Source organism: Bufo bufo, chromosome 10, assembly GCF_905171765.1.
Source record: "Bufo bufo chromosome 10, aBufBuf1.1, whole genome shotgun sequence".
In the NCBI taxonomy this organism is placed as follows: domain Eukaryota; kingdom Metazoa; phylum Chordata; class Amphibia; order Anura; family Bufonidae; genus Bufo; species Bufo bufo.
The window spans coordinates 6308787-6332111 of NC_053398.1; the positions used below are offsets into that span (position 1 = coordinate 6308787).

Genomic DNA, 23325 nt, shown 5'->3' on the forward strand with positions numbered 1-23325 from the left:
CAGCGGCCGTCAGCCCCGGGGTGAGTGTCTGCAATGCAGTGGTGTTTGCAGTAGATGTCGCTTCTAATAAACGCTGCTCATTCACTTAGCTGTCTCCTACTAGAAAATACCGTCATTTTTTGGAAGGAGGAGGGGGGGGGAGGGGGGGATGCCGAGGAGGGAGGATAAATTATTAATGACTGGAGACTCTTTCCTTTACTTTTCATTAACGTTTTAAGTATTTTTTTTTTTTTGCCTTTTTTTTTTTTTTTTCAATGACATCAATGCAAATGAGTCTGTCAGGGGCCAAAATGACTGGCATATTTTGTGAATGGAATACTCAGTGACTGTGATGACGTCATCGGAAGGCTGGGGGTCCGAGCCCTGATGGGGATTGGCCATGGGGAGTCCCGGGTGGAGCTTATTGGCTGGCCACCACTCACCCAACGCCTCCACACTGGGAGCCAGGAGCTACATATAAAAAGCTGGCCACCCCCATTGGAGAGCAATAAGATTGGGCTAGTTTGGGAGAAGCGTCAGTGATCTGCACCTCTACACAAGGACCACTGGCTGGTGAGTACATGTCCATTGGGGGCAGGGAGCTCCACTGTCCCTGGATGGGGTTGGACACACATTTGCTTCGCCATCAGCCGACTGGAGTCTTGAAGGATCCCCCTATGATGACTTGTTGCTCGGCAGAAGTAGTTGCACTACAATGCTCAGTATCCCCCTTGCCAGTCTAGGTCTTGTAGTGCTGGTGACTGGGGAGGCGCTGAGGTTCCTTCATTGTAAGAATCCTGCTCAATAGGATGGTGTCTGAGAGATTGGAGTTGCGAGTGATGAATGTGGAGCGTTTGCAGGGTGCGGGGGGCCCGGCCACTCTCCTATGATTACTCAGGACTCTCTTAATGCTGATGGCGTTCCTGGCTGACGGCCAATGCTTCTCCTTTAAATCTTTGCAGGAAGGACATTATGGTTGTGCTGAAGATCTCCTCTCTTCTGGCCGTCCTGGGGTTGCTGGTTTGCCAGATGTACAGCTCACAGGCGACTCCAGTCAGGTAAGGTGTATGTCAGTGAGGACAGTTCTGTACAGAGGCCACAGACCATTGACCTCCTGCCTTTCTTTCCAAGAAGACCGGGCTTAGAAGCATTACCGGACCGGGTGACCGTCAGTGACTACGAGGCGCGGAGGATACTTAATGCACTGGTCAAAGAGTTTGTACAGATGACAGCGGAGGAAATGGAGCAGGCGAGCGACGGGAACAGGTAAGAGCGGAGCCGTCCTCTGGAGACTACAGCTTCTACATGTAGGGTCTGGTGTACAGCACAGATTAGACTGCTGCTTCTACATGTAGGGTCTGGTGTACAGCACAGATTAGACTGCTGCTTCTACATGTAGGGTCTGGTGTACAGCACAGATTAGACTGCTGCTTCTACATGTAGGGTCTGGTGTACAGCACAGATTAGACTGCTGCTTCTACATGTAGGGTCTGGTGTACAGCACAGATTAGACTGCTGCTTCTACATGTAGGGTCTGGTGTACAGCACAGAGTAGACTGCTGCTTCTACATGTAGGGTCTGGTGTACAGCACAGATTAGACTGCTGCTTCTACATGTAGGGTCTGGTGTACAGCACAGAGTAGACTGCTGCTTCTACATGTAGGGTCTGGTGTACAGCACAGAGTAGACTGCTGCTTCTACATGTAGGGTCTGGTGTACAGCACAGATTAGACTGTTGCTTCTACATGTAGGGTCTGGTGTACAGCACAGAGTAGACTGCTGCTTCTACGTGTAGGGTCTGGTGTACAGCACAGAGTAGACTGCTGCTTCTACGTGTAGGGTCTGGTGCACAGCACAGAGTAGACTGCTGCTTCTACATGTAGGGTCTGGTGTACAGCACAGAGTAGACTGCTGCTTCTACATGTAGGGTCTGGTGCACAGCACTGAGTAGACTGCTGCTTCTACATGTAGGGTCTGGTGTACAGCACAGAGTAGACTGCTGCTTCTACGTGTAGGGTCTGGTGCACAGCACAGAGTAGACTGCTGCTTCTACATGTAGGGTCTGGTGTACAGCACAGAGTAGACTGCTGCTTCTACGTGTAGGGTCTGGTGCACAGCACAGAGTAGACTGCTGCTTCTACATGTAGGGTCTGGTGTACAGCACAGATTAGACTGTTGCTTCTACATGTAGGGTCTGGTGTACAGCACAGAGTAGACTGCTGCTTCTACATGTAGGGTCTGGTACACAGCACAGAGTAGACTGCTGCTTCTACGTGTAGGGTCTGGTGCACAGCACAGAGTAGACTGCTGCTTCTACATGTAGGGTCTGGTGCACAGCACTGAGTAGACTGCTGCTTCTACGTGTAGGGTCTGGTGCACAGCACTGAGTAGACTGTTGCTTCTACGTGTAGGGTCTGGTGCACAGCACAGAGTAGACTACAGCTTCTACATGTAGGGTCTGGTACACAGCACAGAGTAGACTGTTGCTTCTATGTGTAGGGTCTGGTGCACAGCACAGAGTAGACTACAGCTTCTACATGTAGGGTCTGGTACACAGCACAGAGTAGACTGCTGCTCCTACGTGTAGGGTCTGGTGTACAGCACAGAGTAGACTGCTGCCTCTATGTGTGGGGTCTGGTGCACAGCACAGAGTAGATTGCTGCTTCTACATGTAGGGTCTGGTGCACAGCACAGAGTAGACTACAGCTTCTACATGTAGGGTCTGGTGTACAGCACAGAGTAGACTGCTGCTTCTACATGTAGGGTCTGGTGTACAGCACAGAGTAGACTGCTGCTTCTACATGTAGGGTCTGGTGTACAGCACAGATTAGACTGTTGCTTCTACGTGTAGGGTCTGGTGCACAGCACAGAGTAGACTGCTGCTTCTACATGTAGGGTCTGGTACACAGCACAGAGTAGACTGCTGCTTCTACGTGTAGGGTCTGGTGCACAGCACAGAGTAGACTGCTGCTTCTACATGTAGGGTCTGGTGCACAGCACTGAGTAGACTGCTGCTTCTACGTGTAGGGTCTGGTGCACAGCACTGAGTAGACTGTTGCCTCTATGTGTGGGGTCTGGGCACAGCACAGAGTAGACTACAGCTTCTACATGTAGGGTCTGGTACACAGCACAGAGTAGACTGCTGCCTCTATGTGTGGGGTCTGGTGTACAGCACAGAGTAGACTACAGCTTCTACATGTAGGGTCTGGTGTACAGCACAGAGTAGACTGCTGCTTCTACATGTAGGGTCTGGTGCACAGCACAGAGTAGACTGTTGCCTCTATGTGTAGGGTCTGTTGCACAGCACAGAGTAGACTGCTGCCTCTATGTGTGGGGTCTGGTGTACAGCACAGAGTAGACTACAGCTTCTACATGTAGGGTCTGGTGCACAGCACTGAGTAGACTGCTGCTTCTACGTGTAGGGTCTGGTGCACAGCACTGAGTAGACTGCTGCTTCTACGTGTAGGGTCTGGTGCACAGCACTGAGTAGACTGCTGCTTCTACGTGTAGGGTCTGGTGTACAGCACAGAGTAGACTGTTGCTTCTACGTGTAGGGTCTGGTGCACAGCACAGAGTAGACTACAGCTTCTACATGTAGGGTCTGGTGCACAGCACTGAGTAGACTGCTGCTTCTACGTGTAGGGTCTGGTGCACAGCACTGAGTAGACTGCTGCTTCTACGTGTAGGGTCTGGTGTACAGCACAGAGTAGACTGTTGCTTCTATGTGTAGGGTCTGGTGCACAGCACAGAGTAGACTGCTGCTTCTACATGTAGGGTCTGGTGTACAGCACAGAGTAGACTGCTGCTTCTACATGTAGGGTCTAGTGCACAGCACAGAGTAGACTGCTGCCTCTATGTGTGGGGTCTGGTGCACAGCACAGAGTAGACTGCTGCCTCTATGTGTGGGGTCTGGTACACAGCACAGAGTAGACTACAGGTCTTTCATGTAGGTGCACAGATCAAAATAGATTGAGGGTTCGACAGGTAGGGCCAGGTGCACAGCACTGAGTAGATTGCTGCTTCTACAAGTAGGGTCTGGTGTACAGCACAGAGTAGACTGCTGCTTCTACATGTAGAGTCTGGTGTACAGCACAGAGTAGACTGCTGCTTCTACATGTAGAGTCTGGTGTACAGCACAGAGTAGACTGCTGCTTCTACATGTAGGGTCTGGTGTACAGCACAGAGTAGACTGCTGCTTCTACATGTAGAGTCTGGTGTACAGCACAGAGTAGACTGCTGCTTCTACATGTAGAGTCTGGTGTACAGCACAGAGTAGACTGCTACTTCTACATGTAGGGTCTGGTGCACAGCACAGAGTAGACTGTTGCTTCTATGTGTGGGGTCTGGTGCACAGCACTGAGTAGACTGTTGCTTCTACGTGTAGGGTCTGTTGCACAGCACAGAGTAGACTACAGCTTCTACATGTAGGGTCTGGTACACAGCACAGAGTAGACTGCTGCTTCTACATGTAGGGTCTGGTGCACAGCACTGAGTAGACTGTTGCTTCTACGTGTAGGGTCTGGTGCACAGCACTGAGTAGACTGCTGCCTCTATGTGTGGTGTCTGATGTACAGCACAGAGTAGACTGCTGCCTCTATGTGTGGTGTCTGGTGTACAGCACAGAGTAGACTGCTGCCTCTATGTGTGGTGTCTGGTCTACAGCACAGAGTAGACTGTTGCCTCTATGTGTAAGGTCTGGTGTACAGCACAGAGTAGACTGCTGCTTCTACATGTAGGGTCTGGTGCACAGCACAGAGTAGACTACAGGTCTTTCATGTAGGTGCACATCACAAAATAGATTGAGGGTTCGACAGGTAGGGCCAGGTGCACAGCACAGAGTAGATTGCTGCTGCCATATGCAGTCGTACATGACACAGATTACAATACAGCTTCTAGATGTCAACAGCACAAAGCAGACTTCAGCTTCCATATGTAGGTGCACAGCACAGAGTAAATTGAGGCTTATATATGTAGGGCCTGGGGCACAGTGCAGAGTAGACTGCAGCTTCTACTTGTAGGGGCCACAGCACAGCTTCCATATAAAGGTGCAGAGCACAGAGTAAATGAGTCTTCTACACGTGAGGCTTGGTGCACTGCACAGAGCATACTGCAGTTTCAACATGTTAGTGGACAGCACAGTGTAGACTGCAGTCTCCAAATGCCGATGCACAGCACAGATTAAAATAGAGTTTCTTCTTGATGGTGCACAGTACAGAGTACATTGAGGCTTTGAGCCTCTAGAGAAGGGATGGCCAACCTGCGGCCCTCCAGCTGTTGCAAAACTACAACTCCCATCATGTCCGTACGGTCTACAGCTATCAGCCTACAGCAGGGCATGGTGGGAGTTGTAGTTTTACAACAGCTGGAGAGCCGCAGGTTGGCCATCCCTGCTCTAGGGGCTCATGCACAGCATAGAGTATACTCAAGCTTCAACATGTCAGTGCACAGCACTGAGAAGACTGTAGCCTCCATATTCAGGTGCACAGCACAGAGTTCATCACTTCATCCATTTTAGTGACAACATTTTTTACAATTTACACACACAGAGAGTTACGCCGAGGAACAGTGCAGTGCACACCAATATACGCTACACAGAGTGCATGAAGTATAGAACAAAACATATCTATAGATCTGATCCCTCATATAGAGGACAGTACAGCACAGAGCACATCTATGTATCTGATCCCCCATATAGAAAACAGTACAGCACAAAACATATCTATATATCTGATCCCACATATAGAGGACAGTACAGCACAGAGCACATCTATGTATCTGATCCCACATATAGAGGACAGTACAGCACAGAGCACATCTATGTATCTGATCCCCCATATAGAGGACAGTACAGCACAGAGCACATCTATGTATCTGATCCCCCATATAGAGCACAGTACAGCACAGAGCACATCCATGTATCTGATCCCCCATATAGAGGACAGTACAGCACAGAGCACATCTATGTATCTGATCCCCCATATAGAGCACAGTACAGCACAGAGCACATCCATGTATCTGATTCCACATATAGAGGACAGTACAGCACAGAGCACATCTATGTATCTGATCCCCCATATAGAGGACAGTACAGCACAGAGCACATCCATGTATCTGATCCCTCATATAGAGGACAGTACAGCACAGAGCACATCTATGTATCTGATCCCCCATATAGAGGACTGTACAGCACAGAGCACATCTATGTATCTGATCCCTCATATAGAGGACAGTACAGCACAGAGCACATATATGTACAGTACAGACCAAAAGTTTGGACACCTTCTCATTCAAAGAGTTTTCTTTATTTTCATGACTATGAAGGCATCAAAACTATGAATTAACACATGTGGAATTATATACATAACAAACAAGTGTGAAACAACTGAAAATATGTCATATTCTAGGTTCTTCAAAGTAGCCACCTTTTTGCTTTGATTACTGCTTTGCACACTCTTGGCATTCTCTTGATGAGCTTCAAGAGGTAGTCCCCTGAAATGGTCTTCCAACAGTCTTGAAGGAGTTCCCAGAGATGCTTAGCACTTGTTGGCCCTTTTGCCTTCACTCTGCGGTCCAGCTCACCCCAAACCATCTCGATTGGGTTCAGGTCCGGTGACTGTGGAGGCCAGGTCATCTGGTGCAGCACCCCATCACTCTCCTTCATGGTCAAATAGCCCTTACTTTCAAAGTTTTCCAAATTTTTCGGCTGACTGACTGACCTTCATTTCTTAAAGTAATGATGGACACTCGTTTTTCTTTACTTAGAATTGGTATTATGGCAAGAAAAAAGTAGCTAAGTAAAGAAAAACGAGTGGCCATCATTACTTTAAGAAATGAAGGTCAGTCAGTCAGCCGAAAAATTGGGAAAACTTTGAAATTAAGGGCTATTTGCCCATGAAGGAGAGTGATGGGGTGCTGCGCCAGATGACCTGGCCTCCACAGTCACCGGACCTGAACCCAATCGAGATGGTTTGGGGTGAGCTGGACCGCAGAGTGAAGGCAAAAGGGCCAACAAGTGCTAAGCATCTCTGGGAACTCCTTCAAGACTGTTGGAAGACCATTTCAGGGGACTACCTCTTGGAGCTCATCAAGAGAATGCCAAGAGTGTGCAAAGCAGTAATCAAAGCAAAAGGTGGCTACTTTGAAGAACCTAGAATATGACATATTTTCAGTTGTTTCACACTTGTTTGTTATGTATAGAATTCCACATGTGTTAATTCATAGTTTTGATGCCTTCATAGTCATGAAAATAAAGAAAACTCTTTGAATGAGAAGGTGTGTCCAAACTTTTGGTCTGTACTGTATCTGATTCCACATATAGAGGACAGTACAGCACAGAGCACATCTATGTATCTGATCCCCCATATAGAGGACAGTACAGCACAGAGCACATCTATGTATCTGATCCCCCATATAGAGGACAGTACAGCACAGAGCACATCTATGTATCTGATCCCCCATATAGAGGACAGTACAGCACAGAGCACATCCATGTATCTGATCCCACATATAGGGGACAGTACAGCACAGAGCACATCTATGTATCTGATCCCACATATAGAGGACAGTACAGCACAGAGCACATCCATGTATCTGATCCTACATATAGAGGACAGTACAGCACAGAGCACATCTATGTATCTGATCCCTCATATAGAGGACAGTACAGCACAGAGCACATCTATGTATCTGATCCCCATATAGAGGACAGTACAGCACAGAGCACATCCATGTATCTGATCCCACATATAGAGGACAGTACAGCACAGAGCACATCTATGTATCTGATCCCACATATAGAGGACAGTACAGCACAGAGCACATCTATGTATCTGATCCCCCATATAGAGGACAGTACAGCACAGAGCACATCTATGTATCTGATCCCCCATATAGAGGACAGTACAGCACAGAGCACATCTATGTATCTGATCCCCCATATAGAGGACAGTACAGCACAGAGCACATCCATGTATCTGATCCCACATATAGGGGACAGTACAGCACAGAGCACATCTATGTATCTGATCCCACATATAGAGGACAGTACAGCACAGAGCACATCCATGTATCTGATCCTACATATAGAGGACAGTACAGCACAGAGCACATCTATGTATCTGATCCCTCATATAGAGGACAGTACAGCACAGAGCACATCTATGTATCTGATCCCCATATAGAGGACAGTACAGCACAGAGCACATCCATGTATCTGATCCCACATATAGAGGACAGTACAGCACAGAGCACATCTATGTATCTGATCCCCCATATAGAGGACAGTACAGCACAGAGCACATCTATGTATCTGATCCCACATATAGAGGACAGTACAGCACAGAGCACATCTATGTATCGGATTCCTCATATAGAGGACAGTACAGCACAGAGCACATCTATTTATCTGATTCCACATATAGAGGACAGTACAGCACAGAGCACATCCATGTATCTGATCCCACATATAGAGGACAGTACAGCACAGAGCACATCTATGTATCTGATCTCACATATAGAGGACAGTACAGCACAGAGCACATCTATGTATCTGATCCCACATATAGAGGACAGTACAGCACAGAGCACATCTATGTATCTGATCTCACATATAGAGGACAGTACAGCACAGAGCACATCTATGTATCTGATCCCTCATATAGAGGACAGTACAGCACAGAGCACATCTATGTATCTGATCCCACATATAGAGGACAGTACAGCACAGAGCACATCTATGTATCTGATCCCACATATAGAGGACAGTACAGCACAGAGCACATCTATGTATCTGATTCCACATATAGAGGACAGTACAGCACAGAGCACATCTATGTATCTGATCCCACATATAGAGGACAGTACAGCACAGAGCACATCTATGTATCTGATCCCACATATAGAGGACAGTACAGCACAGAGCACATCTATGTATCTGATCCCACATATAGAGGACAGTACAGCACAGAGCACATCTATGTATCTGATCCCCCATATAGAGGACAGTACAGCACAGAGTACATCTATGTATATGATCCCCCATATAGAGGACAGTACAGCACAGAGCACATCTATGTATCTGATCCCCCATATAGAGGACAGTACAGCACAGAGCACATCTATGTATCTGATCCCCCATATAGAGGACAGTACAGCACAGAGCACATCTATGTATCTGATCCCCCATATAGAGGACAGTACAGCACAGAGCACATCCATGTATCTGATCCCACATATAGGGGACAGTACAGCACAGAGCACATCTATGTATCTGATCCCACATATAGAGGACAGTACAGCACAGAGCACATCCATGTATCTGATCCTACATATAGAGGACAGTACAGCACAGAGCACATCTATGTATCTGATCCCTCATATAGAGGACAGTACAGCACAGAGCACATCTATGTATCTGATCCCCATATAGAGGACAGTACAGCACAGAGCACATCCATGTATCTGATCCCTCATATAGAGGACAGTACAGCACAGAGCACATCTATGTATCTGATCCCTATATAGAGGACAGTACAGCACAGAGCACATCTATGTATCGGATCCCTCATATAGAGGACAGTACAGCACAGAGCACATCTATGTATCTGATCCCTCATATAGAGAACAGTACAGCACAGAGCACATCTATGTATCTGATCCCTCATATAGAGGACAGTACAGCACAGAGCACATCCATGTATCTGATCCCTCATATAGAGGACAGTACAGCACAGAGCACATCTATGTATCTGATCCCACATATAGAGGACAGTACAGCACAGAGCACATCTATGTATCTGATCCCTCATATAGAGGACAGTACAGCACAGAGCACATCTATGTATCTGATCCCTCATATAGAGGACAGTACAGCACAGAGCACATCTATGTATCTGATCCCCATATAGAGGACAGTACAGCACAGAGCACATCTATGTATCTGATCCCTCATATAGAGGACAGTACAGCACAGAGCACATCTATGTATCTGATCCCTCATATAGAGGACAGTACAGCACAGAGCACATCTATGTATCTGATCTCACATATAGAGGACAGTACAGCACAGAGCACATCTATGTATCTGATCCCCATATAGAGGACAGTACAGCACAGAGCACATCTATGTATCTGATCCCCATATAGAGGACAGTACAGCACAGAGCACATCTATGTATCTGATCCCACATATAGAGGACAGTACAGCACAGAGCACATCTATGTATCTGATCCCACATATAGAGGACAGTACAGCACAGAGCACATCTATGTATCTGATATACCACATATAGAGGACAGTACAGCACAGAGCACATCTATGTATCTGATCCCCATATAGAGGACAGTACAGCACAGAGCACATCTATGTATCTGATCCCACATATAGAGGACAGTACAGCACAGAGCACATCTATGTATCTGATCCCTCATATAGAGGACAGTACAGCACAGAGCACATCTATGTATCTGATCCCCATATAGAGGACAGTACAGCACAGAGCACATCTATGTATCTGATCCCTATATAGAGGACAGTACAGCACAGAGCACATCCATGTATCTGATCTCACATATAGAGGACAGTACAGCACAGAGCACATCTATGTATCTGATCCCTCATATAGAGGACAGTACAGCACAGAGCACATCTATGTATCTGATCCCCATATAGAGGACAGTACAGCACAGAGCACATCCATGTATCTGATCTCACATATAGAGGACAGTACAGCACAGAGCACATCTATGTATCTGATCCCCATATAGAGGACAGTACAGCACAGAGCACATCTATGTATCTGATCCCACATATAGAGGACAGTACAGCACAGAGCACATCTATGTATCTGATCCCTCATATAGAGGACAGTACAGCACAGAGCACATCTATGTATCTGATCCCTCATATAGGGGACAGTACAGCACAGAGCACATCTATGTATCTGATCCCTCATATAGAGGACAGTACAGGACAGAGCACATCTATGTATCTGATCCCCATATAGAGGACAGTACAGCACAGAGCACATCTATGTATCTGATCCCCCATATAGAGGACAGTACAGCACAGAGCACATCTATGTATCTGATCCCACATATAGAGGACAGTACAGCACAGAGCACATCCATGTATCTGATCCCACATATAGAGGGCAGTACAGCACAGAGCACATCTATGTATCTGATCCCACATATAGAGGACAGTACAGCACAGAGCACATCTATGTATCTGATCCCTCATATAGAGGACAGTACAGCACAGAGCACATCTATGTATCTGATCCCCATATAGAGGACAGTACAGCACAAAGCACATCTATGTATCTGATCCCACATATAGAGGACAGTACAGCACAGAGCACATCTATGTATCTGATCCCTCATATAGAGGACAGTACAGCACAGAGCACATCTATGTATCTGATTCCACATATAGAGGACAGTACAGCACAGAGCACATCTATGTATCTGATCCCACATATATTAGGGACAGTACAGCACAGAGCACATCTATGTATCTGATATACCACATATAGAGGACAGTACTGCACAGAGCACATCTATGTATCTGATCCCTCATATAGAGGACAGTACAGCACAGAGCACATCTATGTATCTGATCCCTCATATAGAGGACAGTACAGCACAGAGCACATCTATGTATCTGATCCCTCATATAGAGGACAGTACAGCACAGAGCACATCTATGTATCTGATATACCACATATAGAGGACAGTACAGCACAGAGCACATCTATGTATCTGATCCCCATATAGAGGACAGTACAGCACAGAGCACATCCATGTATCTGATCTCACATATAGAGGACAGTACAGCACAGAGCACATCTATGTATCTGATCCCCCATATAGAGGACAGTACAGCACAGAGCACATCTATGTATCTGATCCCCCATATAGAGGACAGTACAGCACAGAGCACATCTATGTATCTGATCCCTCATATAGAGGACAGTACAGCACAGAGCACATCTATGTATCTGATTCCCCATATAGAGGACAGTACAGCACAGAGCACATCTATGTATCTGATCCCACATATAGAGGACAGTACAGCACAGAGCACATCTATGTATCTGATCCCACATATAGAGGACAGTACAGCACAGAGCACATCTATGTATCTGATCCCACATATAGAGGACAGTACAGCACAGAGCACATCTATGTATCTGATCCCACATATAGAGGACAGTACAGCACAGAGCACATCTATGTATCTGATACCCATATAGAGGACAGTACAGCACAGAGCACATCTATGTATCTGATCCCTCATATAGAGGACAGTACAGCACAGAGCACATCTATGTATCTGATCCCCCATATAGAGGACAGTACAGCACAGAGCACATCTATGTATCTGATCCCTCATATAGAGGACAGTACAGCACAGAGCACATCTATGTATCTGATCCCCCATATAGAGGACAGTACAGCACAGAGCACATCTATGTATCTGATCCCACATATAGAGGACAGTACAGCACAGAGCACATCTATGTATCTGATCCCTCATATAGAGGACAGTACAGCACAGAGCACATCTATGTATCTGATCCCCCATATAGAGGACAGTACAGCACAGAGCACATCTATGTATCTGATCCCACATATAGAGGACAGTACAGCACAGAGCACATCTATGTATCTGATCCCTCATATAGAGGACAGTACAGCACAGAGCACATCTATGTATCTGATCCCTCATATAGAGGACAGTACAGCACAGAGCACATCTATGTATCTGATCCCTCATATAGAGGACAGTACAGCACAGAGCACATCTATGTATCTGATCCCACATATAGAGGACAGTACAGCACAGAGCACATCTATGTATCTGATCCCTCATATAGAGGACAGTACAGCACAGAGCACATCTATGTATCTGATCCCCATATAGAGGACAGTACAGCACAGAGCACATCTATGTATCTGATCCCACATATAGAGGACAGTACAGCACAGAGCACATCTATGTATCTGATCCCTCATATAGAGGACAGTACAGCACAGAGCACATCCATGTATCTGATCCCACATATAGAGGACAGTACAGCACAGAGCACATCTATATATCTGGTCCCTCATATAGAGGACAGTACAGCACAGAGCACATCCATGTATCTGATCCCACATATAGAGGACAGTACAGCACAGAACACATCTATGTATCTGATCCCCCATATAGAGGACAGTACAGCACAGAGCACATCTATGTATCTGATCCCTCATATAGAGGACAGTACAGCACAGAGCACATCTATGTATCTGATCCCACATATAGAGGACAGTACAGCACAGAGCACATCTATGTATCTGATCCCTCATATAGAGGACAGTACAGCACAGAGCACATCCATGTATCTGATCTCACATATAGAGGACAGTACAGCACAGAGCACATCTATGTATCTGATCCCCATATAGAGGACAGTACTGCACAGAGCACATCTATGTATCTGATCCCCCATATAGAGGACAGTACAGCACAGAGCACATCTATGTATCTGATCCCACATATAGAGGACAGTACAGCACAGAGCACATCTATGTATCTGATCCCCCATATAGAGGACAGTACAGCACAGAGCACATCTATGTATCTGATCCCTCATATAGAGGACAGTACAGCACAGAGCACATCCATGTATCTGATCTCACATATAGAGGACAGTACAGCACAGAGCACATCCATGTATCTGATCTCACATATAGAGGACAGTACAGCACAGAGCACATCTATGTATCTGATCCCCCATATAGAGGACAGTACAGCACAGAGCACATCTATGTATCTGATCCCTCATATAGAGGACAGTACAGCACAGAGCACATCTATGTATCTGATCCCACATATAGAGGACAGTACAGCACAGAGCACATCTATGTATCTGATCCCCCATATAGAGGACAGTACAGCACAGAGCACATCTATGTATCTGATCCCTCATATAGAGGACAGTACAGCACAGAGCACATCCATGTATCTGATCTCACATATAGAGGACAGTACAGCACAGAGCACATCTATGTATCTGATCTCACATATAGAGGACAGTACAGCACAGAGCACATCCATGTATCTGATCCCTCATATAGAGGACAGTACAGCACAGAGCACATCTATGTATCTGATCCCCCATATAGAGGACAGTACAGCACAGAGCACATCCATGTATCTGATCCCTCATATAGAGGACAGTACAGCACAGAGCACATCTATGTATCTGATCCCCCATATAGAGGACAGTACAGCACAGAGCACATCTATGTATCTGATCCCTCATATAGAGGACAGTACAGCACAGAGCACATCCATGTATCTGATCCCTCATATAGAGGACAGTACAGCACAGAGCACATCTATGTATCTGATCCCTCATATAGAGGACAGTACAGCACAGAGCACATCCATGTATCTGATCCCTCATATAGAGGACAGTACAGCACAGAGCACATCTATGTATCTGATCCCTCATATAGAGGACAGTACAGCACAGAGCACATCTATGTATCTGATTCCACATATAAAGGACAGTACAGCACAGAGCACATCTATGTATCTGATCCCACATATAGAGGACAGTACAGCACAGAGCACATCTATGTATCTGATTCCACATATAGAGGACAGTACAGCACAGAGCACATCTATGTATCTGATCCCACATATAGAGGACAGTACAGCACAGAGCACATCTATGTATCTGATCCCTCATATAGAGGACAGTACAGCACAGAGCACATCCATGTATCTGATCCCTCATATAGAGGACAGTACAGCACAGAGCACATCTATGTATCTGATCCCACATATAGAGGACAGTACAGCACAGAGCACATCTATGTATCTGATCTCACACGTAGCAGGCAGTAGCCGTCATTATGATTACAGAGCAGGATGTGTGTGCACAGCGCCGAGTACAGAGACATGTGCACAGCGCCGAGTACAGAGACATGTGCACAGCGCTGAGTATCTGGCCGTTGCCGTTCTCTCACCTCCGTTATTTTTAATCATCATCAGAGACCTTAACTGTTTCACTGCCGCAGGTGTCTGCAGCGCACAAGTGTGTATTAGTCATACAGGGACGGAATGGTCTGCAGGATGTTGTGAGTGTGAGGCTCGGTGGTGTGGACGGCAGAGGAGGTGGGTGCGGGTGCCTCCGTCCTGCATGCTCCCCCGTACTGAAGGCATGCAGGGTGATGACAGCTGCTTTGTCTGCAGTGAGGATCAGTAATGCACACGGTGCACTCAGCGATGACATCACCCCAGGGATCGATCGCAGTGCATAGACTGCATTGGAACGAGTAGAGCATGAGCTCAGCATGCCTGCAGCCGGGCTGCACCTGACGTTTAGCATGGAGCAGCATGATCTGTGAATGTGGAGAGCAGTTGCATGAGGGTGCATGTGTCTTCTGACTACTTGGCTCTTTTTTTGGCATGTCTCTTTTTCTGTTTCCCCCCCTGCAGCTTGGATAGAGCCATGTCCAAACGTTGCGCGCGTCTGAGTACTTGCATACCGGGGAGACTCTATCAGGATTTTAACAAATATACCTCTTACCCTCGCACTGATGTCGGGGCCGGCACGCCCGGGAAGAAGAGAAGCGCCCTGGCCGCCATGGACAACGAACATTACGCCGGTTATGGCGAGCAGTATGAGCTCACTAAGTAGAGGCAGGGCTGGGGATGCATGTGGAGCTAATGTGCACGGGGACACCCTCCGCCGGACGCAAGCGCACTACCAACCTCTCCTGTGTGACTAGAGCCAGTTAGCTAGGAACAGAACCCCTAGAACACAAGCTGTACCCCCAGATTAGTGTCTCACAAACTGTCGCCCAGAAATGGGGAATGAAAAAAGCATTTTGTCCCTTTCATTGCTGCTTCTGTACAAATAAAATCCTCTCATCCGCCTGGCCATGCACTTAGTGAATAAACCTATTTTTCTACATGGAAAAGTATTGTGGTTTCCTAGTCCCGTCAGCCCCACACTGCCTGACAGGTGCATTAGTGACAGCAGAGCGGGTGGGGGTGGGGGGGGGTTGGAAAGATTCAGGATCGGCTGCAGGGAAAACAACGCAGGTAAAAACCAGTTCATTAAGGTAAGAACCGCTTCTTCATTCATTGTAACCCACAGTATGCTCCGCCTCCTCTGATACAATGTAGCATTCTGCTCCGCCTCCTCTGATACAATGTAGAAGTCTGCTCCGCCTCCTCTGATACAATGTAGCATTCTGCTCCGCCTCCTCTGATACAATGTAGCAGTCTGATCCGCCTCCTCTGATACAATGTAGCAGTCTGAGCCGCCTCCTCTGATACAATGTAGCAGTCTGAGCCGCCTCCTCTGATACACTGTAGCAGTCTGGCACGGGAAGGCTGCACTGCCTCCTCTGATACACTGTAACAGTCCGGCACGGGAAGGCTGCACTGACTTCTCTGATACACTGTAACAGTCCGGCACGGGAAGGCTGCACTGACTTCTCTGATACACTGTAACAGTCCGGCACAGGAAGGCTGCACTGCCTCCTCTGATACAATGTAGCAGTCCGGCACAGGAAGGCTGCACTGCCTCCTCTGATACACTGTAGCAGTCCGGCACAGGAAGGCTGCACTGCCTCCTCTGATACAATGTAGCAGTCTGGCACGGGAAGGCTGCACTGCCTCCTCTGATACACTGTAACAGTCTGGCACAGGAAGGCTGCACTGCCTCCTCTGATACACTGTAACAGTCTGTGCCTCCTCTGATACACTGTAACAGTCTGTGCCTCCTCTGATACACTGTAGCAGTCCGGCACAGGAAGGCTGCACTGCCTCCTCTGATACACTGTAACAGTCCGGCACAGGAAGGCTGCACTGCCTCCTCTGATACACTGTAGCAGTCCGGCACGGGAAGGCTGCACTGCCTCCTCTGATACACTGTAGCAGTCCGGCACAGGAAGGCTGCACTGCCTCCTCTGATACACTGTAGCAGTCCGGCACAGGAAGGCTGCACTGCCTCCTCTGATACACTGTAACAGTCTGTGCCTCCTCTGATACACTGTAGCAGTCCGGCACAGGAAGGCTGCACTGCCTCCTCTGATACACTGTAACAGTCCGGCACGGGAAGGCTGCACTGACTCCTCTGATACACTGTAGCAGTCCGGCACGGGAAGGCTGCACTGCCTCCTCTGATACACTGTAGCAGTCCGGCACAGGAAGGCTGCACTGCCTCCTCTGATACACTGTAACAGTCCGGCACGGGAAGGCTGCACTGACTCCTCTGATACACTGTAACAGTCCGGCACGGGAAGGCTGCACTGCCTCCTCTGATACACTGTAACAGTCTGTGCCTCCTCTGATACACTGTAACAGTCTGGCACAGGAAGGCTGCACTGACTCCTCTGATACACTGTAACAGTCTGTGCCTCCTCTGATACACTGTAACAGTCTGGCACAGGAAGGCTGCACTGACTCCTCTGATACACTGTAACAGTCTGGCACAGGAAGGCTGCACTGACTCCTCTGATACACTGTAGCAGTCTGGCACAGGAAGGCTGCACTGCCTCCTCTGATACACTGTAACAGTCCGGCACAGGAAGGCTGCACTGCCTCCTCTGATACACTGTAGCAGTCCGGCACGGGAAGGCTGCACTGCCTCCTCTGATACACTGTAGCAGTCCGGCACAGGAAGGCTGCGCCGCCTCCTCTGATACACTGTAGCAGTCTGTGCCTCCTCTGATACACTGTAGCAGTCCGGCACAGGAAGGCTGCACTGCCTCCTCTGATACACTGTAGCAGTCCGGCACAGGAAGGCTGCACTGCCTCCTCTGATACACTGTAACAGTCCGGCACGGGAAGGCTGCACTGACTCCTCTGATACACTGTAGCAGTCCGGCACGGGAAGGCTGCACTGCCTCCTCTGATACACTGTAACAGTCCGGCACAGGAAGGCTGCACTGCCTCCTCTGATACACTGTAACAGTCTGTGCCTCCTCTGATACACTGTAGCAGTCCGGCACAGGAAGGCTGCGCCGCCTCTTCTGATATAATAGTCTGAGGAGTTGATACATTTGTATCTTTCCATTACTCTGCAGAGGTTCGCTCTAGCAGCCAATATCAGGGAATTCACTTTTGAGACGTCTCCGGACTCACTTCCTTCACACAAATTTAGTCTGACTTTTCTTTTACCTCTAAGGGTATGTTCAGACTATGGATTTCTGCAAAGGATTTGAGCGCAGACTCCGTTCACAGTGGCAGTCAGCGTGTGCTTCACATGGCTGAGGGTGGACACATGGGGCCAGATTTATCATTCCTCTGACAGCTCACTCCACTTTAACATATGGCTAAAGTCAGTTTTAGCCAAGTCAGATTTATGATCGGCCCTTTAAGACTATAATAAATGTGGTTTGACGGTAGCAGTTTATCCGTCAGTAAGCAGCTTTACAAAAGTCGCACATCTTGATGAAAAAGTCGCACGTTTTTATGAAAAAGTCGCATGTTCTATTAAAAAGTCTCATAAGATAAGCATGGTCCTCGCTGGAGTGAAATTGGGACTTTTTTGCGACTTTTTTGCGACTTTTTAAAAAAGTCGCAATAGTAAATTTGTCTTGCCAATCATTTGCATAAGGCAAAACGCCCATTTTCTCAAAACTGGAGTGCTTAGCGCTTGCCTTCAAAAAGTCGCAAAAAAGTCGCAAAATTTTGATTTGCGCATTTTTTTGCGACTTTTTGACTCCATAAAAGTGACTTAGCCTAATGATATATCTGGCCCATGAAGTTCCATTCAACTGAGCTAAACCAAGAGCGGAACAGCAGCATTTCTAATGAAAAACCATGGTGGTTTCTGCCGTGGAATACGCGGACAAAAAGTGGGGAGCAGAATCTTCCTTTTATATATACACAGTACAGACCAAAAGTTTGGACACACCGTCTCATTCAAAGAGTTTTCTTTATTTTCATGACTATGAAAATTGTAGATTCACACTGAAGGCATCAAAACTATGAATTAACACATGTGGAATTATATACATAACAAACAAGTGTGAAACAACTGATAATATGTCATATTCTAGGTTCTTCAAAGTAGCCACCTTTTGCTTTGATTACTGCTTTGCACACTCTTGGCATTCTCTTGATGAGCTTCAAGAGGTAGTCCCCTGAAATGGTCTTCACTTCACAGGTGTGCCCTGTCAGGTTTAATAAGTGGGATTTCTTGCCTTATAAATGGGGTTGGGACCATCAGTGGCGTTGAGGAGAAGTCAGGTGGATACACAGCTGATAGTCCTACTGAATAGACTGTTAGAATTTGTATTATGGCAAGAAAAAAGCAGCTAAGTAAAGAAAAACGAGTGGCCATCATTACTTTAAGAAATGAAGGTCAGTCAGTCAGCCGAAAAATTGGGAAAACTTTGAAAGTAAGGGCTATTTGACCATGAAGGAGAGTGATGGGGTGCTGCGCCAGATGACCTGGCCTCCACAGTCACCGGACCTGAACCCAATCGAGATGGTTTGGGGTGAGCTGGACCGCAGAGTGAAGGCAAAAGGGCCAACAAGTGCTAAGCATCTCTGGGAACTCCTTCAAGACTGTTGGAAGACCATTTCAGGGGACTACCTCTTGAAGCTCATCAAGAGAATGCCAAGAGTGTGCAAAGCAGTAATCAAAGCAAAAGGTGGCTACTTTGAAGAACCTAGAATATGACATATTTTCAGTAGTTTCACACTTGTTTGTTATGTATATAATTCCACATGTGTTAATTCATAGTTTTGATGCCTTCATAGTCATGAAAATAAAGAAAACTCTTTGAATGAGAAGGTGTGTCCAAACTTTTGGTCTGTACTGTATATAGATATATATCCCCTTTGTGATCCACTTCTGACATTGGCTTCAAAACCGAAGGTGTGAAGAAAGCGGTGACTGCAGGGGGCACGTTGCCTCCTCCGCTGGGGTTGGGGTCACACACAGCTTTTTGTCGAACTATGTTTTTTTTTAAGCTAAAGCTGGAAGTGGGTTGGAAGGAAATGAGAGATATAAAAGCAGGACTTCTCCTCTTGCTGGATCCACTTCTGGCACTGGCTCAAAAATACTGCATAAAAAACGGCCACAGAAAGCGGTGTGTGACGGCGCCCTTGCCTTCTGTGCTGGGAATCTGCAGACCTGGTGAGAAGATGAAGGGGCGGACGGATTACTAAGGAGGAATAATAATGATTTCTATCTGGGGTAGGGAACCAGTGTCATGCCAGCAGCTGAGGAACTACAAGTCCCAGCAGGTCCTGGTCATGAAGCTGTTTTTCTGGATTATTGACGACGGGACGTGTGATTTTTAGCATTATTGTGTTACAATATTCTCTTTATGTCACTGACAGTAATTCTGTTCACTCGACCCCAGCAGCAACGTGACGGCACAGAAGAGAGCGTGCAACACAGCGACCTGCGCCACCCACCGCCTGGCGGACTTCCTCAGCAGGTCAGGGGGAATGGTGAAAAGTAATTTCGTGCCCACCAATGTCGGCTCTAAAGCATTTGGCAGAAGAAGACGAAGCCTCCGCGTCTAAACTCAGCAATGACATCAGGAATATGGTAATTGTCTCACAGGCTGCGTCCTGGCACCAGAGCGGTCTGTCTGACGGGATCCACGAGAGCGCGCACGGACTGATGTAGAGCGTAGTCCGGGAGGCTGAGGTCACAGAATAGCTACACTAGTATGCAACGGAATAGCCTATAATGCAATACACTGCAACAGAAATGTATCTGTAATGTAATAGAATACATGATAATAGAAAACACCATAATATAAAATAATACATGCTATTGTAATAGAAAATCCGTAATGTAATAGAAACTAATACACTATAATATAAAATACGGTATGTAATGTAATAAAATACTTTATAAAGTATTTTATTACATATTAGTTTATATTATAGTGTATTCTATTACATTAGATTATAATAGCATGTATTATTTTACATTAGTGTATTTTATTACACTACATATTTAAAAAAACATGTAATGTAATAAAGACACTAATAAAATATGTAATATAATAAAATACAGTCTAATATAAACTAATATGTAATGTAATAAAAAACACTATAATATACAATAATATGTAATATAAATCAAATATAAAATACACTAATATTTCATGTAGATGTGACTCATTCTGGTAGATTGTAGGACACCTTGTTCCATGGATTTTGCCGTCAGTTTCTCATTTGATTGCTCCCGATAATAACTTCATTTCTAGATCTTTCCACCTGGACGTTATATTTTCCTCCTTCAAATCCCAATTTTATTACCTTTCTCAGCAGAGACACAAACAAGGATATTGAGAAAGGAAGCTAAAAAAAAAAGAAAAAACGTTCAAAAAAATATTTTTAAATATAATGAATAAGATGCAGACTTATGAGACAGATAGATATGTGGGGCCGGAGCGCGGCTCGTACGCACAGCCCAGAGGTGACTTGTGATGGAAATCCTAAGACAGGACAAACTCCGCTCTGCTACATCAGTAGATGCAACCTGCGGTGCTGGCGTCAGGGCGGTCTCCTCGGGGGTCCGGTCTCCGGTCAGGGGGCAGCCCCATACTTCTACTGACCAGAACCTGAGCGCAATGTAACGCTGATCCGCAGATATCGCTACAGCCCTAACCTATTATCTAACTCAATAATGTCTAATACCACTAGTAATACTAATTTAACTTAATAACTAGTACTACCACTAATACTAATCTAACCGAATATTAACCAGTACTACCACTAATAAAACTAATTTAACCTAATAACAACTAGTACTAGTAATAATAATACAAATTTAACCTAATAACAACTAGTACTAGTAATAATAATACAAATTTAACCTAATAGTAACCAGTACTACCACTAATAATACTAATCCAATCTAATAATAACTTAATACTAATCTTCCTTGATAACCACTACTAATTTACCCTAATAATTACTACTAGTACTAATTGATCCTATTGATTATTACTACTAACAATACTAATGTTCTCTAATTATAACTAGTACAACTATTAATCCAATGACAAATACTCACCTGTTCCTGATAACCCAGCGGGGACTCTATATTCTGCTCATCTACTATTACTCTACCCTGATGATAATTACTACAAACACCAACCGGGCCTAACAATAACTAATCTGTTCTACTAATAACTATTACTAAGACTAATCTTCCTCCATGATTACTACTAATACTAATCTAAAAAGTAATAATGCCTGCCATCAATCAAACCCTAGTAACTACTACTAAAAACAACATTACTAATCTAACTTCGAAATAACTAGTGCTAGTATTACTCTAATAGTAATGAGGGGCGAGGCCAAACGAGGCAGATCGGCGCCGCGGGGGTTTCCATTTTGAATGTTAAGTTGCTGCTTACAGGTTGTCAGGAAACAGCCGTTTAGTGTAATGGCCGCAGCGCATCCGACCGGCGGATCTGTTACTAATGTGACAAAATAACTGAGAATACTAGTCTAAAGTAACAATTACTAGTACTTCTAGTACTAACTACTGCTAACAGTCATCTATCCAAATGATAACTAGTACTAATATAAACCAATAATTACTAGTATTAGTAATACTAACTATTACTGACAGTAATCTATCCGAATATTAACTAGTACTAATATAAACCAATAATTACTAGTAATACTAACTATTACTGACAGTAATCTATCCGAATATTAACTAGTACTAATATAAACCAATAATTACTAGTAATACTAATACTATTACTGACAGTAATCTATCCGAATGATAACTAGTATTGATATAAACCAATAATTACTAGTACTACTAATACTAACTATTACTAACAGTAATTTATCCAAATACTAATATATACAAATAATTACCAGTACTACTAAAACTGCAGCAATTCGGGGTACCCGTGGATCCCAGCTGCGCGGTGCGAGGCTGGTGATACTGATGACGAGATGGCGTTGCGCTCCTGTTTGGCGTATACGTGCGCAGTCGCAGCTCGCGCCACACATTTCACATTTTCTTTCTTTTTTGCCTTTTCTTCAGATTGCCATGAAAATGAGAATTCAACTTTCTTCCAAAAACCACATCACGAAGGCCAAACCGAAGCATTCTGCATCCGAGAATCTCATCAGTTCCTTTTTGTTTTGCGTTTTTTCGCCATTGCTCGCGACCGTCCGTTATTTATGGTACACGAGACAGAGACGTATTTATTACAATCAGATTATTTTATTCTTTTTATATCTTATATTTCAAAATAAAATCTGACGGCATCCATTGACTCTTTACATTGCGGCATCTGGCGGGACTGCTCAGCCCTCAGGGACATGCTGTAGAG

The 23325-nt window shown here is 45.7% G+C and overlaps 1 protein-coding gene across 2 annotated transcripts; it reads left to right on the forward strand.

Annotated features, from left to right (window-relative positions):
* The first annotated feature begins 522 nt into the window (after positions 1-522).
* Positions 523-23124, forward strand: CALCB (calcitonin related polypeptide beta). Of its 2 annotated transcripts, XM_040410093.1 has the most exons (5): positions 523-552; positions 942-1037; positions 1111-1245; positions 20368-20558; positions 23034-23124. In XM_040410093.1, the coding sequence occupies exons 2-4, from the start codon at positions 952-954 to the stop codon at positions 20531-20533; spliced, it is 387 nt and encodes a 128-aa protein (XP_040266027.1). In that variant the 5' UTR covers positions 523-552; positions 942-951; the 3' UTR covers positions 20534-20558; positions 23034-23124. The 2 variants fall into 2 exon arrangements, with proteins under 2 accessions (XP_040266027.1, XP_040266026.1); XM_040410092.1 differs by lacking the exons at positions 20368-20558; positions 23034-23124 and adding an exon at positions 15476-15810.
* The last annotated feature ends 201 nt before the right edge of the window (positions 23125-23325 follow it).